The sequence below is a fragment of the Patella vulgata genome, chromosome 1 (genome assembly GCF_932274485.2).
Source record: "Patella vulgata chromosome 1, xgPatVulg1.2, whole genome shotgun sequence".
Taxonomy (NCBI): domain Eukaryota; kingdom Metazoa; phylum Mollusca; class Gastropoda; family Patellidae; genus Patella; species Patella vulgata.
In genome coordinates, this window is record NC_065879.2 from 26,149,681 (window position 1) to 26,167,789 (window position 18,109).

Consider the following 18,109-nt stretch of genomic DNA (forward strand, 5'->3'; position numbering starts at 1 on the left):
TGATCTCTTATATTTTGATAGTGTTACATTAACATGCACCCAGTCATTTCAAGCCACATGTAGGTAGGTACTTTGTTTTAATTTCTGGCAGTATTCTGATGTTATACTAATATCATTGCAAATATTTAGTAAGTCTTCTCTGATATTAGGAAACGATATTATTTAAGGAGTTATATTGGGTTTTTTCTACGAGTATCCATTTTGTTTGAAATTACTTGATATTATTTACACTTTATACTAATACGATTTTATGCAAAATAATCTGATCCTGCTAATCGATCATTTCCGAAAGACTCAATTTTATTTAGGCAATCATTTCTGGAAGACTCAATTTTATTAAGTAAAAATTTTCATGACACCATGTATTATGCCCCCGTCATACCGGGGTGCGTCCTTACTGGGCTGCTGCGACCGTACGGCGACCAGAAAATGCACATGGTCGCCGGCAAACAATGTGCAAAAAATTACAAACTTGAAAAAAGTCGCGTTATTACCGCGTTCATATGGTGCGCCAGTCACGACCCCTCCGCGCTTATGGCGTTTCTATTGAGATCTATTGGCTTGGCACACCCCAGGGTTCTGTTATAAGTCCGACACTTTTCAATATCATGATTAATGGCCTACAGTCTAATAACTACATTAAGAAACATATTGACCTAGCGGTTTATACAGACGACAGTTCAGTCTGGCATGCAGCGAATAACTACGGTACCATTAGAACGAGAATGCAAGAAGCTTTAGACAAATTGTCGAAATGGTCTAATGACAGAAGATTTCGAATATCTGAAAGTAAAACAGTAGGTATGATCTTCTGTAGGGATCATAGGGAAGTGTCGTCTATGAAACCTGAATTAAACAATATCCGAATTAATTCAAATATCCGACATAGCTTCTAGGGGTGACATTTGGTCGCAAAATGACTTTCATACCACATATTGAAAATGTTGTTAAAGGGGACAGAAAGTTTTGAATATGATGAGATGCCTGACGGGCAAATCCCGGGGAGTCAATAAAACCACCCCGCTCATTATATATATAGGTCCATGATATGATCCATATGTGACTATTACTGTGGCCCTTTGGGTTGGTCCGAGTGGTCTTGCAATATAAATTAATTTGTCCGAGTGGTCTTACAATATATATTAATTGGTCCGCGTGGTCTTTTGGGTTGGTCCAAGTAGTCTTTTGATTTGGTCCGAGTGGTCTCTGTTTTGGTACAATTGGTCTTTTTTGGGGTCCGAGTGGTTTTTGGTTCGAGTTGTTTGGATACCACTCTAAACACGCCCATGGCGCGAGAGAGAGAAATGGGGTTTAACGTCCACTCGACACAAACTAGGTCATTTCGGGACTAACATATGGTTTAATTTTATTTCAACAATTCGCTTGCGCATAGGGGTCTTTAGCAGTGGGAGGAAACCGGAGGACCCGTAGAAAACCCACGAGGTTGGACAGGCGGGCGACCCTACTCCTTGTCACGTGCAACCGGGGATTCGAAACCACGCCAGTCGACTCAATGACAGACTTTATGATACAGCTCGCGCACGCTAGCCATTCAGCCATCCAACCCCCTTCACGCCCATGGCGTTCTTACGTGTCTTCAACGTGTATCGCGACTACACGTGCGCTTCTACCACATGATCACGGCGACTTTATAAGCTGGTCAGATTTTTGGACATTTCAAGATGACGACATACACACTGATGTATGAACTTTGAATCGCCTGTTTTAATAGCAAGTCGCCCATGAAAAGCCTGATCGCCACAGGAGCGTAATGCAAGCCTGGTAACCACTCCATGGTCGCATTATAAATTGCATAAACGCAGTTTGAACCCCATAAGATCGCCATAGGCAGACTGGGAACCCCATAAGGATGTAGGGCAATCCAGCAACAGTGATGAAATCATCGTAACATCGCCATGACAACGCCATAAGTGCGTGTGGTCGTGGCAGACACGCGAGGGTCGTGGTAAAGACGTCATGAAGTCGACCTTGCAAATGTTACAATTTTCGCAGCGTCTTTGCCACTAGTGTATTGCGCCGGTACTACGTTCATGGAGATGTTATCACGCTTGTCTCGCGACCTTCGCGACCCCACCGCGTTCTCACAGCTTTCCAGGTCAGATCACAGAACTTTGGTGTTTGTTTTGAACATGCTCAAAACAAACGCCTTGACTCGTCGATCATTGGCGACCATGGAGACCACAACACGATATCTGGCGTTTCCACCACGATTGTGGGGTATTATTTAGGGTTGCTCCTTTAACTTTGTATTAGTCCGTCAACAGGTCGACAAATCTGGAAATATAGTCCATCTAATGTATTTTGATGGATTATATATCAGATATAGATTCAGAATCCGGATGATGCCGGACAAATTGTCTCGGACTTCAATTTGAAGGTGGTATCAATAAGAATTCGACCCGCTGAATCTAATGAGCTTGGGTATCCCTTCCAAACGTGACGGCCAATACCGCTAGGGGGCCAAATTCCAAATGGGGACTCATTTTGGCGAGAAAATCATAAATTCGGGTGGCCGAATGGTAAACGCGTGCGCGTTAGATCGCAAGGTGTCATTGAGTCAAATGGGGTGGTTTATATCCCCCGCTTGCACGTGAAAAGGAGTAGGGTCGACTGTCCAACCTCGTGTGTTTTCTCCGGGTCTTCTGGTTTCCTCCCACTGCTAAAGACCCATTTCTCACTGTCTCTTTCTTAATTCCCCTCCGTTTTCTAGTGAAGAAGGTGACGCGGGCGAGTTTCGTAGTGGGTCATAATGTATGCTTGATAAATCGCTCTCCATAGCTTCTAATCGTATGATCCTGTATCTTAAAGTAAACTTTGAAACCTCTTACATTTCAAATATTAGTCCATTTAGAAGATCGGGAACTACATGTACTAATGTATCAATCTCCTGGTCACTGTACACACAACTCGCTGTATATTGCATCATTTTATTCACATGTTCGTCGTCAAATGGTGCTTATCATACGGTTTGACTTGAGTCTTGTATAGCTTTTTGAGAGCAACCAAAGAACCCAGAAACAGCATCCGCCCTGAAGGGTGGGATGGGTGGGGGTAAATGGCCGAATGGTTAGCACATGCGCATTGTATTATAAATTCTGTCATTGAGTGAACTGGCATGGTTTCGATTTCCCGGTAGTGTGACAAGGAGTAGGATCGCCTATCCAACCTCATGAGTTTCTGCGGGTCCTCCGGTTTCTTCCCACTGTTAAAGACTGCTACGAGCAAGCTAATTATTGGAATACATGTAAATTGAACCATATGTTAGTCTTGAAATGACCTAGTTTGTGTTGAGTGGACGTTAAAACCCATTTATCACCCCCCCCCCCTCTCTCTCTCCGTCCCAGAATAAATGTGTAGCTGGAATATTAAATTGGATGTAAGAGTTAATTCACTATGGTCCGATATTTGGTTGTGTTTGGCTGTGAACACTTTGCGTTCTTAAAAAAATACAAGGAGCAGAGTGTCCTCGGGTTAGTTGTTTTTATTAATGCTCATTCCGTCGTACCGTTCTTCCTTTGATACAGAAGGTTTTACATGACGATTTTCTTTCATGGTCACCTACCAGTGTCACATCACCTACTAGTGAAACTTCCCCTACCAGTGTAACATCACCTACAAGTGTCACATCACCTACAAGTGTCACTTCAGCAACCAGTGTTACATCACCAACCAGTGTCACATCACCTACCAGTGTCACATCACATACCAGTATGACATCGCCTACAAGCATTACGTCGCCAACAAGTTTAACATCACCTACCAGTTTAACATCCCCTACTAGTGTGACATCACTTACCAGTGTCACATCGCCTACAAGTGTCACATCGCCTACAAGTGTCACGTCACCTACAAGTGTCACTTTAGTAACCAGTGTAACATCGCCAACCAGTGTCACATCCCCTACCAGTGTAACATCACCAACAAGTGTAACATCACGAACCAGTGTAACATCACCAACAAGTGTAACATCACCTACCAGTGTAACATCGCCTACCAGTGTAACAAGTGTCACGTCACCTACCAGTATGACGTCGCCTACTAGTGTGACGTCACCTACAAGTGTCACGTCACCTACAAGTGTCACTTCAGTAACCAGTGTAACATCGCCAACCAGTGTCACATCACCTACCAGTGTAACATCACCAACAAGTGTAACATCACGAACCAGTGTAACATCACCAACCAGTGTAACATCACCTACCAGTGTAACATCGCCTACCAGTGTAACAAGTGTCACGTCACAAACCAGTGTGACTTCACCTACCAGTGTCACATCACCTACCAGTATGACGTCGCCTACTAGTGTGACGTCACCTACAAGTGTCACATCACCTACCAGTGCCACTTCACCAACAAGCGTAACATCACCAACCAGTGTAACATCACCTACTAGTGCAACATCACCTACTAGTATTACATCACCTACAAGTGACACATCACCTACTAGTGTGACCTCAGCTACCAGCATAACTTCACCTACTAGTGCAACATCACCTACTAGTGTGACATCACCTACCAGTGTGACTTCACCTACCAGTGTCACATTTCCTACAAGTGTCACATCACCTACTAGTATGACGTCGCCTACAAGCATTACCTCGCCAACAAGTTTAACATCACCTACCAGTGTTACGTCACAAACCAGTGTTACGTCACAAACAAGTGTGACATCACCTACCAGTGTCACATCACCAACCAGTGCAACATCACCTACCAGTGTCACATCGCCTACCAGTGTAACAAGTGTCACGTCACAAACCAGTGTGACTTCACCTACCAGTGTCACATCACCTACCAGTATGACGTCGCCTACTAGTGTGACGTCACCTACAAGTGTCACGTCACCTACAAGTGTCACTTCAGTAACCAGTGTAACATCGCCGACCAGTGTCACATCCCCTACCAGTGTAACATCACCAACAAGTGTAACATCACCAACAAGTGTAACATCACCAACCAGTGTAACATCACCTACCAGTGTAACATCGCCTACCAGTGTAACAAGTGTCACGTCACAAACCAGTGTGACTTCACCTACCAGTGTCACATCACCTACCAGTATGACGTCGCCTACTAGTGAGACGTCACCTACAAGTGTCACGTCACCTACAAGTGTCACTTCAGTAACCAGTGTAACATCGCCAACCAGTGTCACATCCCCTACCAGTGTAACATCACCAACAAGTGTAACATCACGAACCAGTGTAACATCACGAACCAGTGTAACATCACCTACCAGTGTAACATCGCCTACCAGTGTAACAAGTGTCACGTCACAAACCAGTGTGACTTCACCTACCAGTGTCACATCACCTACCAGTATGACGTCGCGTACTAGTTTGACGTCACCTACAAGTGTCACATCACCTACCAGTGCCACTTCACCAACAAGCGTAACATCACCAACCAGTGTAACATCACCAACCAGTGTAACATCACCTACTAGTGAAATATCACCTACTAGTATTACATCACCTACAAGTGACACATCACCTACTAGTGTGACATCAGCTACCAGCGTAACTTCACCTTCTAGTGCAACATCACCTACTAGTGTGACATCACCTACCAGTGTGACTTCACCTACCAGTGTCACATCGCCTACAAGTGTCACATCACCTACTAGTATGACGTCGCCTACAAGCATTACCTCGCCAACAAGTTTAACATCACCTACCAGTGTTACGTCACAAACCAGTGTTACGTCACAAACAAGTGTCACATCACCTACCAGTGTCACATCACCAACCAGTGCAACATCACCTACCAGTGTCACATCACCTACTAGTGCAACATCACCTACTAGTGCAACATCACCTACAAGTGTCACATCACCTACAAGTGTCACTTCACCTACAAGTGTAACATCACCAACAAGTGTAACATCACCAACCAGTGTAACATCACAAACAAGTGTAACATCGCCTACCAGTATCACGTCACAAACCAGTGCAACATCACCTACTAGTGTCACATCCCCTACCAGTGTAACAAGTGTCACGTCACAAACCAGTGTGACTTCACCTACCAGTGTCACATCACCTACCAGTGTGACGTCGCCTACTAGTGTAACATCGCCTACAAGTGTCACGTCACCTACAAGTGTCACTTCAGTAACCAGTGTAACATCGCCAACCAGTGTCACATCCCCTACCAGTCTAACATCACCAACAAGTGTAACATCACGAACCAGTGTAACATCACCTACAAGTGTCACTTCACCTACAAGTGTAACATCACCAACAAGTGTAACATCACCAACCAGTGTAACATCACCAACAAGTGAAACATCGCCTACCAGTATCACGTCACAAACCAGTGCAACATCACCTACTAGTGTCACATCCCCTACAAGTCAAACAAGTGTCACGTCACAAACCAGTGTGACTTCACCTACCAGTGTCACATCACCTACCAGTATGACGTCACCTACTAGTGTGACGTCGCCTACCAGTGTGACATCACCTACAAGTGTCACGTCACCTACAAGTGTCACTTCAGTAACCAGTGTAACATCGCCAACCAGTGTAACATCACGAACCAGTGTAACATCACCAACAAGTGTAACATCACGAACCAGTGTAACATCACCTACAAGTGTCACTTCACCTACAAGTGTAACATCACCAACAAGTGTAACATCACCAACCAGTGTAACATCACCAACAAGTGTAACATCGCCTACCAGTATCACGTCACAAACCAGTGCAACATCACCTACTAGTGTCACATCCCCTACTAGTGTAACAAGTGTCACGTCACAAACCAGTGTGACTTCACCTACCAGTGTCACATCACCTACCAGTATGACGTCACCTACTAGTGTGACGTCGCCTACCAGTGTGACATCACCTACAAGTGTAACGTCACCTACAAGTGTCACTTCAGTAACCAGTGTAACATCGCCACCCAGTGCCACATCCCCTACCAGTATAACATCCCCTACCAGTGTAACATCACCAACAAGTGTAACATCACGAACCAGTGTAACATCACCAACAAGTGTAACATCACCAACCAGTGTAACATCACCTACTAGTATTACATCACCTACAAGTGTCACATCACCTACTAGTGTGACCTCAGCTACCAGCGTAACATCACCTACTAGTGCAACATCACCTACTAGTGTGACATCACCTACCAGTGTGACTTCACCTACCAGTGTCACATCGCCTACAAGTGTCACATCACCTACTAGTATGACGTCGCCTACAAGCATTACATCGCCAACAAGTTTAACATCACCTACCAGTGTTACGTCACAAACAAGTGTGACATCACCTACCAGTGTAACATCCCCTACTAGTGTCACATCGCCTACCAGTGTTACATCTCCTACCAGTGTCACATCACCAACCAGTGCAACATCACCTACCAGTGTCACATCACCTACAAGTGTCACTTCAGCAACCAGTATGACATCGCCTACCAGTGTTACATCACCTACTAGTGCCACATCGCCTACAAGTGCAACATCACCTACCAGTGTAACGTCACCAACCAGTATGACTTCACCTACAAGTTTCACATCGCCTACAAGTGCAACATCACCTACCAGTATCACGTCACAAACCAGTGCAACATCACCTACTAGTGTCACATCCCCTACCAGTGTAACATCGCCTACCAGTGTAACAAGTGTCACGTCACAAACAAGTGTGACATCACCTACCAGTGTCACATCTCCATCCAGTGTCACATCCCCTACCAGTGTAACATCACCAACAAGTGTAACATCACGAACCAGTGTAACATCACCAACAAGTGTAACATCACCTACCAGTGTAACATCACCAACCAGTGTAACATCACCTACTAGTGTCACATCACCCACCAGTGTCACATCACCTACTAGTGTAACGTCACCAACCAGTATGACTTCACCTACAAGTTTCACATCGCCTACAAGTGCAACATCAGCTACCAGTGTCACATCACCAACCAGTGCAACATCACCAACCAGTGCAACATCACCTACTAGTGTCACATCACCTACGAGTGTCACATCACCTACGAGTGTAACGTCACCAACCAGTGTCACATCACCAACCAGTGCAACATCACCTACTAGTGTCACATCCCCAACAAGTGTAACATCACCAACAAGTGTCACTTCACCAATCAGTGTAACATCACCTACTAGTGCAACATCACCTACTAGTATTACATCACCTACAAGTGTCACATCACCTACTAGTGTGACCTCAGCTACCAGCGTAACATCACCTACTAGTGCAACATCACCTACTAGTGTGACCTCAGCTACCAGCGCAGAATCGCCTTCCAGTGTTACATCACCTACTAGTGTCACATCGCCTACGAGTGTCACATCACCTACTAGTATGGCGTCGCCTACAAGCATTACGTCGCCAACAAGTTTAACATCACCTACCAGTGTTACGTCACAAACCAGTGTCACGTCACAAACAAGTGTGACATCACCTACCAGTGTCACATCACCAACCAGTGCAACATCACCTACCAGTGTCACATCACCTACTAGTGCAACATCCCCTACCAGTGTAACATCACCTACAAGTGTCACTTCAGTAACCAGTGTAACATCACCAACCAGTGTAACATCACCAACAAGTGTAACATCACCAACCAGTGTAACATCACCAACAAGTGTAACATCACCAACCAGTGTAACCTCACCAACAAGTGTAACATCACCAATCAGTGTCACATCATCAACCAGTGCAACATCACCTACTAGTGTCACATCACCTACCAGTGCCACATCACCTACCAGTGTCACATCACCTACTAGTGTGACATCACCTACCAGTGTAACATCTCCTACTAGTGTCACATCGCCTACCAGTGTAACATCGCCAACCAGTGTCACATCCCCTACCAGTGTAACATCACCAACAAGTGTAACATCACGAACCAGTGTAACATCACCAACAAGTGTAACATCACCAACCAGTGTAACATCACCTACCAGTGTAACATCACCTACTAGTGTCACATCACCTACTAGTGTAACGTCACCAACCAGTATGACTTCACCTACAAGTTTCACATCACCTACAAGTGTCACATCACCTACAAGTGTCACTTCAGCAACCAGTATGACATCGCTTACAAGCATTACGTCGCCAACAAGTTTAACATCACCTACCAGTATTACGTCACAGACCAGTGTTACGTCACCTACCAGTGTTACATCGCGAACCAGTGCCACATCCCCTACCAGGGTGACATCACCTACTAGTGTCACATCGCCTACAAGTGCAACGTCACCAACCAGTATGACTTCACCTACAAGTTTCACATCGCCTACAAGTGCAACATCAGCTACCAGTGTCACATCACCAACCAGTGCAACATCACCAACCAGTGCAACATCACCTACTAGTGTCACATCACCAACCAGTGCAACATCACCTACTAGTGTCACATCACCTACGAGTGTCACATCACCTACGAGTGTAACGTCACCAACCAGTGTCACATCACCAACCAGTGCAACATCACCTACTAGTGTCACATCCCCAACAAGTGTAACATCACCAACAAGTGTCACTTCACCAACCAGTGTAACATCACCTACTAGTGCAACATCACCTACTAGTATTACATCACCTACAAGTGTCACATCACCTACTAGTGTGACCTCAGCTACCAGCGTAACATCACCTACTAGTGCAACATCACCTACTAGTGTGACCTCAGCTACCAGCGCAGAATCGCCTTCCAGTGTTACATCACCTACTAGTGTCACATCGCCTACGAGTGTCACATCACCTACTAGTATGGCGTCGCCTACAAGCATTACGTCGCCAACAAGTTTAACATCACCTACCAGTGTTACGTCACAAACCAGTGTCACGTCACAAACAAGTGTGACATCACCTACCAGTGTCACATCACCAACCAGTGCAACATCACCTACCAGTGTCACATCACCTACTAGTGCAACATCCCCTACCAGTGTAACATCACCTACAAGTGTCACTTCAGTAACCAGTGTAACATCACCAACCAGTGTAACATCACCAACAAGTGTAACATCACCAACCAGTGTAACATCACCAACAAGTGTAACATCACCAACCAGTGTAACCTTACCAACAAGTGTAACATCACCAATCAGTGTCACATCACCAACCAGTGCAACATCACCTACTAGTGTCACATCACCTACCAGTGCCACATCACCTACCAGTGTCACATCACCTACTAGTGTGACATCACCTACCAGTGTAACATCTCCTACTAGTGTCACATCGCCTACCAGTGTAACATCGCCAACCAGTGTCACATCCCCTACCAGTGTAACATCACCAACAAGTGTAACATCACGAACCAGTGTAACATCACCAACAAGTGTAACATCACCAACCAGTGTAACATCACCTACCAGTGTAACATCACCTACTAGTGTCACATCACCTACTAGTGTAACGTCACCAACCAGTATGACTTCACCTACAAGTTTCACATCACCTACAAGTGTCACATCACCTACAAGTGTCACTTCAGCAACCAGTATGACATCGCTTACAAGCATTACGTCGCCAACAAGTTTAACATCACCTACCAGTATTACGTCACAGACCAGTGTTACGTCACCTACCAGTGTTACATCGCGAACCAGTGCCACATCCCCTACCAGTGTGACATCACCTACTAGTGTCACATCGCCTACAAGTGCAACATCACCTACCAGTGTCACATCACCAACCAGTGTCACATCACCAACTAGTGTAACGTCACCAACCAGTATGACTTCACCTACAAGTTTCACATCGCCTACAAGTGCAACATCACCTACCAGTGTCACATCACCAACCAGTGCAACATCACCTACTAGTGTCACATCACCTACGAGTGTCACATCACCTACCAGTGTCACATCCCCGACCAGTGTAACATCACCAACAAGTGTAACATCACCTACTAGTGTTACATCACCTACAAGTGTCACATCACCTACTAGTGTAACATCACCTACAAGTGTGACATCACCTACAAGTGTCACATCACCAACTAGTGGCACGTCAACTACCAGTGTAACAAGTGTAACGTCACCTACAAGTGTCACATCACCTACCAGTATGACGTCGCGTACAAGCATTACGTCGCCAACAAGTTTAACATCACCTACCAGTATCACATCACCTACTAGTATCATATCACCTACTAGTGTAACATCACCTACTAGTGTGACTTCACCTACTAGTGTAACATCACCTACTAGTGTGACTTCACCTACCAGCGGAACATCACCTACTAGTGTTACATCACCTACTAGTGCAACATCGCCTACTAGTTTTACATCGCCTACTAGTTTTACATCACCAACTAGTGTCACATCACCAACTAGTGTAACATCACCTACTAGTGGTACATCACCTACTAGTGGTACATCACCTACCAGTGTCACTTCACCTACAAGTGTGACATCACCTACAAGTGTCACATCAGCTACTAGTGTGATGTCACCTACCAGTGTCACATCACCTACTAGTGTGAATTCACCTACAAGTGTTACTTCACCTACCAGTGTCACATCACCTACCAGTATGACGTCGCCTACAAGCATTACGTCGCTAACAAGTGTTACATCTCCTACCAGTGTCACATCACAGACTAGTGTAACATCACCTACCAGTGTGACATCACGAACAAGTGTGACGTCACCAAGAACTGAAACGCCATGTATTGACGTGACAGAATGTTTGAATGCTGTAGGCGATTTTCCACACTGTACTGATTGTCGAAGATATATTCGTTGTTTAAATGCTGGGTTGGGAGAAGACAGGATTTGTCCAGTTCTTTTATATTTTGATACTGTTACATTAACATGTACCCTGTCGTCTCAAGCTAGATGCAGGTAGGTTCTTTGTTTTAATTGCTGGCAGTATTCTGATGTTATAATAATATCATTGCAAATATTTAGTAATTCTTCTCTGATATTAGAAAGCGGTATTACTTATAAGGAGTTATCTGGGGTTTTATAAGTATCCATTTTATTTGAAATTACTTGATATTATTTTATACTTTATACTCCTTTGGTTTTATGCAAAATAATTTGACCCTGCTAATCAATCATTTCCGAAATACCTAATTTATTTAGCCTAGGCGATAATTTCTGAAAGACTCAATTTTAATAAGTAGAAATTTTCGTGGATACCCTACATAATCTTAGGTTGCTCCTCTAACTTTGTATCTTTTGATTAAACTTGTAGTGTTACGCCACAAACAAGTGTGACATCACCTACTAGTGTGACATCACCTACTAGTGTGACATCACCTACAAGTGTCACATCGCCTACCAGTGTAACAAGTGTCACGTCACAAACCAGTGTGACTTCACCTACCAGTGTCACATCACCTACCAGTATGACGTCGCCTACTAGTGTGACGTCACCTACAAGTGTCACATCACCTACCAGTGTCACATCACCTACCAGTATGACGTCGCCTACAAGCATTACGTCGCCAACAAGTTTAACATCACCTACCAGTGTCACATCACCTACCAGTGCCATTTCACCAACAAGCCTAACATCACCAACCAGTGTAACATCACCTAGTAGTGCAACATCACCTACAAGTGTCACATCACCTACAAGTGTCACTTCAGCAACCAGTGTAACATCGCCAACCAGTGTAACATCCCCTACTAGTGTGACGTCACCAACCAGCGTCACATCACCTACCAGTGCCACATCGCCTACCAGTGTCACATCACCTTCCAGTGTAACATCACCTACCAGTGTCACATCACCTACCAGTATGACGTCGCCCACAAGCATTACGTCGCCAACAAGTTTAACATCACCTACCAGTGTTACGTCACAAACCAGTGTGACTTCACCCACAAGTGTGACATCGCCTACCAGTGTAACATCCCCTACTAGTGTTACATCACCTACAAGTGTCACATCACCAACTAGTGTAACATCACCTACTAGCATTACGTCGGCAACAAGTTTAACATCACCTACCAGTGTCACATCACAGACTAGTGTAACATCACCTACTAGTGTGACATCACGAACAAGTGTGACGTCACCAAGAACGGAAACGCCATGTATTGACGTGACAGAATGTTTGAATGCTGTAGGCGATTTTCCACACTGTACTGATTGTCGAAGATATATTCGTTGTTTAAATGCTGGGTTGGGAGAAGACAGGATTTGTCCAGTTCTTTTATATTTTGATACTGTTACATTAACATGTACCCTGTCGTCTCAAGCTAGATGCAGGTAGGTTCTTTGTTTTAATTGCTGGCAGTATTCTGATGTTATAATAATATCATTGCAAATATTTAGTAATTCTTCTCTGATATTAGAAAGCGGTATTACTTATAAGGAGTTATCTGGGGTTTTATAAGTATCCATTTTATTTGAAATTACTTGATATTATTTTATACTTTATACTCCTTTGGTTTTATGCAAAATAATTTGACCCTGCTAATCAATCATTTCCGAAATACCTAATTTATTTAGCCTAGGCGATAATTTCTGAAAGACTCAATTTTAATAAGTAGAAATTTTCGTGGATACCCTACATAATCTTAGGTTGCTCCTCTAACTTTGTATCTTTTGATTAAACTTGTAGTGTTACGCCACAAACAAGTGTGACATCACCTACTAGTGTGACATCACCTACCAGTGTCACATCGCCTACCAGTGTAACAAGTGTCACGTCACAAACCAGTGTGACTTCACCTACCAGTGTCACATCACCTACCAGTATGACGTCGCCTACTAGTGTGACGTCACCTACAAGTGTCACATCACCTACCAGTGTCACATCACCTACCAGTATGACGTCGCCTACAAGCATTACGTCGCCAACAAGTTTAACATCACCTACCAGTGTCACATCACCTACCAGTGCCATTTCACCAACAAGCCTAACATCACCAACCAGTGTAACATCACCTAGTAGTGCAACATCACCTACAAGTGTCACATCACCTACAAGTGTCACTTCAGCAACCAGTGTAACATCGCCAACCAGTGTAACATCCCCTACTAGTGTGACGTCACCAACCAGCGTCACATCACCTACCAGTGCCACATCGCCTACCAGTGTCACATCACCTTCCAGTGTAACATCACCTACCAGTGTCACATCACCTACCAGTATGACGTCGCCCACAAGCATTACGTCGCCAACAAGTTTAACATCACCTACCAGTGTTACGTCACAAACCAGTGTGACTTCACCCACAAGTGTGACATCGCCTACCAGTGTAACATCCCCTACTAGTGTTACATCACCTACAAGTGTCACATCACCAACTAGTGTAACATCACCTACTAGCATTACGTCGGCAACAAGTTTAACATCACCTACCAGTGTCACATCACAGACTAGTGTAACATCACCTACTAGTGTGACATCACGAACAAGTGTGACGTCACCAAGAACGGAAACGCCATGTATTGACGTGACAGAATGTTTGAATGCTGTAGGCGATTTTCCACACTGTACTGATTGTCGAAGATATATTCGTTGTTTAAATGCTGGGTTGGGAGAAGACAGGATTTGTCCAGTTCTTTTATATTTTGATACTGTTACATTAACATGTACCCTGTCGTCTCAAGCTAGATGCAGGTAGGTTCTTTGTTTTAATTGCTGGCAGTATTCTGATGTTATAATAATATCATTGCAAATATTTAGTAATTCTTCTCTGATATTAGAAAGCGGTATTACTTATAAGGAGTTATCTGGGGTTTTATAAGTATCCATTTTATTTGAAATTACTTGATATTATTTTATACTTTATACTCCTTTGGTTTTATGCAAAATAATTTGACCCTGCTAATCAATCATTTCCGAAATACCTAATTTATTTAGCCTAGGCGATAATTTCTGAAAGACTCAATTTTAATAAGTAGAAATTTTCGTGGATACCCTACATAATCTTAGGTTGCTCCTCTAACTTTGTATCTTTTGATTAAACTTGTAGTGTTACGCCACAAACAAGTGTGACATCACCTACTAGTGTGACATCACCTACCAGTGTCACATCGCCTACCAGTGTAACAAGTGTCACGTCACAAACCAGTGTGACTTCACCTACCAGTGTCACATCACCTACCAGTATGACGTCGCCTACTAGTGTGACGTCACCTACAAGTGTCACATCACCTACCAGTGTCACATCACCTACCAGTATGACGTCGCCTACAAGCATTACGTCGCCAACAAGTTTAACATCACCTACCAGTGTCACATCACCTACCAGTGCCATTTCACCAACAAGCCTAACATCACCAACCAGTGTAACATCACCTAGTAGTGCAACATCACCTACAAGTGTCACATCACCTACAAGTGTCACTTCAGCAACCAGTGTAACATCGCCAACCAGTGTAACATCCCCTACTAGTGTGACGTCACCAACCAGCGTCACATCACCTACCAGTGCCACATCGCCTACCAGTGTCACATCACCTTCCAGTGTAACATCACCTACCAGTGTCACATCACCTACCAGTATGACGTCGCCCACAAGCATTACGTCGCCAACAAGTTTAACATCACCTACCAGTGTTACGTCACAAACCAGTGTGACTTCACCCACAAGTGTGACATCGCCTACCAGTGTAACATCCCCTACTAGTGTTACATCACCTACAAGTGTCACATCACCAACTAGTGTAACATCGCCTACTAGCATTACGTCGGCAACAAGTTTAACATCACCTACCAGTGTCACATCACAGACTAGTGTAACATCACCTACTAGTGTGACATCACGAACAAGTGTGACGTCACCAAGAACGGAAACGCCATGTATTGACGTGACAGAATGTTTGAATGCTGTAGGCGATTTTCCACACTGTACTGAATGTCGAAGATATATTCGTTGTTTAAATGCTGGGTTGGGAGAAGACAGGATTTGTCCAGTTCTTTTATATTTTGATACTGTTACATTAACATGTACCCTGTCGTCTCAAGCTAGATGCAGGTAGGTTCTTTGTTTTAATTGCTGGCAGTATTCTGATGTTATAATAATATCATTGCAAATATTTAGTAATTCTTCTCTGATATTAGAAAGCGGTATTACTTATAAGGAGTTATCTGGGGTTTTATAAGTATCCATTTTATTTGAAATTACTTGATATTATTTTATACTTTATACTCCTTTGGTTTTATGCAAAAAAATTTGACCCTGCTAATCAATCATTTCCGAAATACCTAATTTATTTAGCCTAGGAGATCATTTCTGAAAGACTCAATTTTAATAAGTAGAAATTTTCGTGGATACCCTACATAATCTTAGGTTGCTCCTCTAACTTTATATCTTTTGATTAAACTTGTAGTGCTTCTACCAGTGTTGCATCTTCTACTAGTGTTACATCACCTACCAGTGTCACATCACCAACCAGTGTAACATCACCTACAAGTGTCACATCACCTACAAGTGTCACTTCAGCAACCAGTATGACATCGCCTACAAGCATTACGTCGCCAACAAGTTTAACATCTCCTACCAGTGTTACGTCACAGACCAGTGTTACGTCACAAACAAGTGTGACATCACCCACCAGTGTAACCTCCCCTACTAGTGTGACATCACCTACCAGTGTCACATCGCCTACCAGTGTAACAAGTGTTGCGTCACAAACCAGTGTGACTTCACCTACCAGTGTCACATCACCTACCAGTATGACGTCGCCTACTAGTGTGACGACACCTACAAGTGTCACATCACCTACCAGTGTAACATCCCCTACTAGTGTCACATCACCTTCCAGTGTCACATCACCTACCAGTATGACAAGTATTACGTCACCGACAAGTGTAACGTCGCCAAGAATGGAAACGCCATGTATTGACGTGACAGAATGTTCGAATAAATTAGGCGATTTTCCACACTGTACTGATTGTCAAAGATATATCCGTTGTTTAAATGCTGAGTTGGGAGACGAGAGAATTTGTGAAAATCTCTTATATTTTGATAGTGTTACATTAACATGCACCCAGTCATTTCAAGCCAGATGTAGGTAGGTACTTTGTTTTAATTTCTGGCAGTATTCTGATGTTATACTAATATCATTGCAAATATTCAGTTTGTGTGATATTAGGAAGCGGGTTTTATTTGCCAACGTCTTTTATATTTTGATACTGTTACATTAACATGTACCCTGTCGTCTCAAGCTAGATGCAGGTAGATTCTTTGTTTTAATTGCTGGCAGTATTCTGATGTTATAATAATATCATTGCAAATATTTAGTAAGTCTTCTCTGATTTTAGAAAGCGGTATTACTTATAAGGAGTTATCTGGGGTTTTATGAGTATCCATTTTATTTGAAATTACTTGATATTATTTATACTTTATACTCCTTCGGTTTTATGCAAAATAATTTGACCCTGCTAATCAATCATTTCCGAAATACCTAATTTATTTAGCCTTGGCGATTATTTCTGAAAGACTCAATTTTATTAAGTAGAAATTTTCGTGGATACCCTACATAATCTTAGGTTGCTCCTCTAACTTTGTATCTTTTGATTAAACGTGTAGTGCTTCTACCAGTGTTGCAGCACCTACCAGTGTCACATCACCTACCAGTGTAACATCACCTACCAGTGTTACATCACCTACCAGTGTCACATCACCGACCAGTGCAACATCACCTACTAGTGTCACATCACCTACCAGTGTCACATCACCTACCAGTGTAACATCACCGACCAGTGCAACATCACCTACTAGTGTCACATCACCTACCAGTGTCACATCACCTACCAGTGTAACATCCCCTAATAGTGTCACATCACCTACCAGTGTCACATCACCTACCAGTATGACAAGTATTACGTCACCGACAAGTGTAACGTCGCCAAGAATGGAAACGCCATGTATTGACGTGACAGAATGTTCGAATAAATTAGGCGATTTTCCACACTGTACTGATTGTCAAAGATATATCCGTTGTTTAAATGCTGAGTTGGGAGACGAGAGAATTTGTAATGATCTCTTATATTTTGATAGTGTTACATTAACATGCACCCAGTCATTTCAAGCCAGATGTAGGTAAGTACTTTGTTTTAATTTCTGGCAGTATTCTGATGTTATACTAATATCATTGCAAATATTCAGTTT

At 43.4% G+C, this 18,109-nt stretch overlaps 1 protein-coding gene across 1 annotated transcript; it reads left to right on the top strand.

Annotated features, from left to right (window-relative positions):
* Positions 1 to 1,682: 1,682 nt before the first annotated feature.
* LOC126811408 (uncharacterized) lies at positions 1,683 to 16,867 on the top strand. The gene is made up of 13 exons (XM_056098460.1): positions 1,683 to 1,702; positions 3,587 to 5,653; positions 5,810 to 8,672; positions 8,708 to 8,724; positions 8,834 to 10,094; positions 10,130 to 10,146; positions 10,256 to 10,747; positions 10,886 to 11,566; positions 12,228 to 13,052; positions 13,606 to 14,412; positions 14,966 to 15,772; positions 16,356 to 16,806; positions 16,850 to 16,867. Exons 1-13 carry the CDS (start codon positions 1,683 to 1,685, stop codon positions 16,865 to 16,867), a joined length of 10,326 nt encoding a protein of 3,441 aa, XP_055954435.1.
* Positions 16,868 to 18,109: the final 1,242 nt, after the last annotated feature.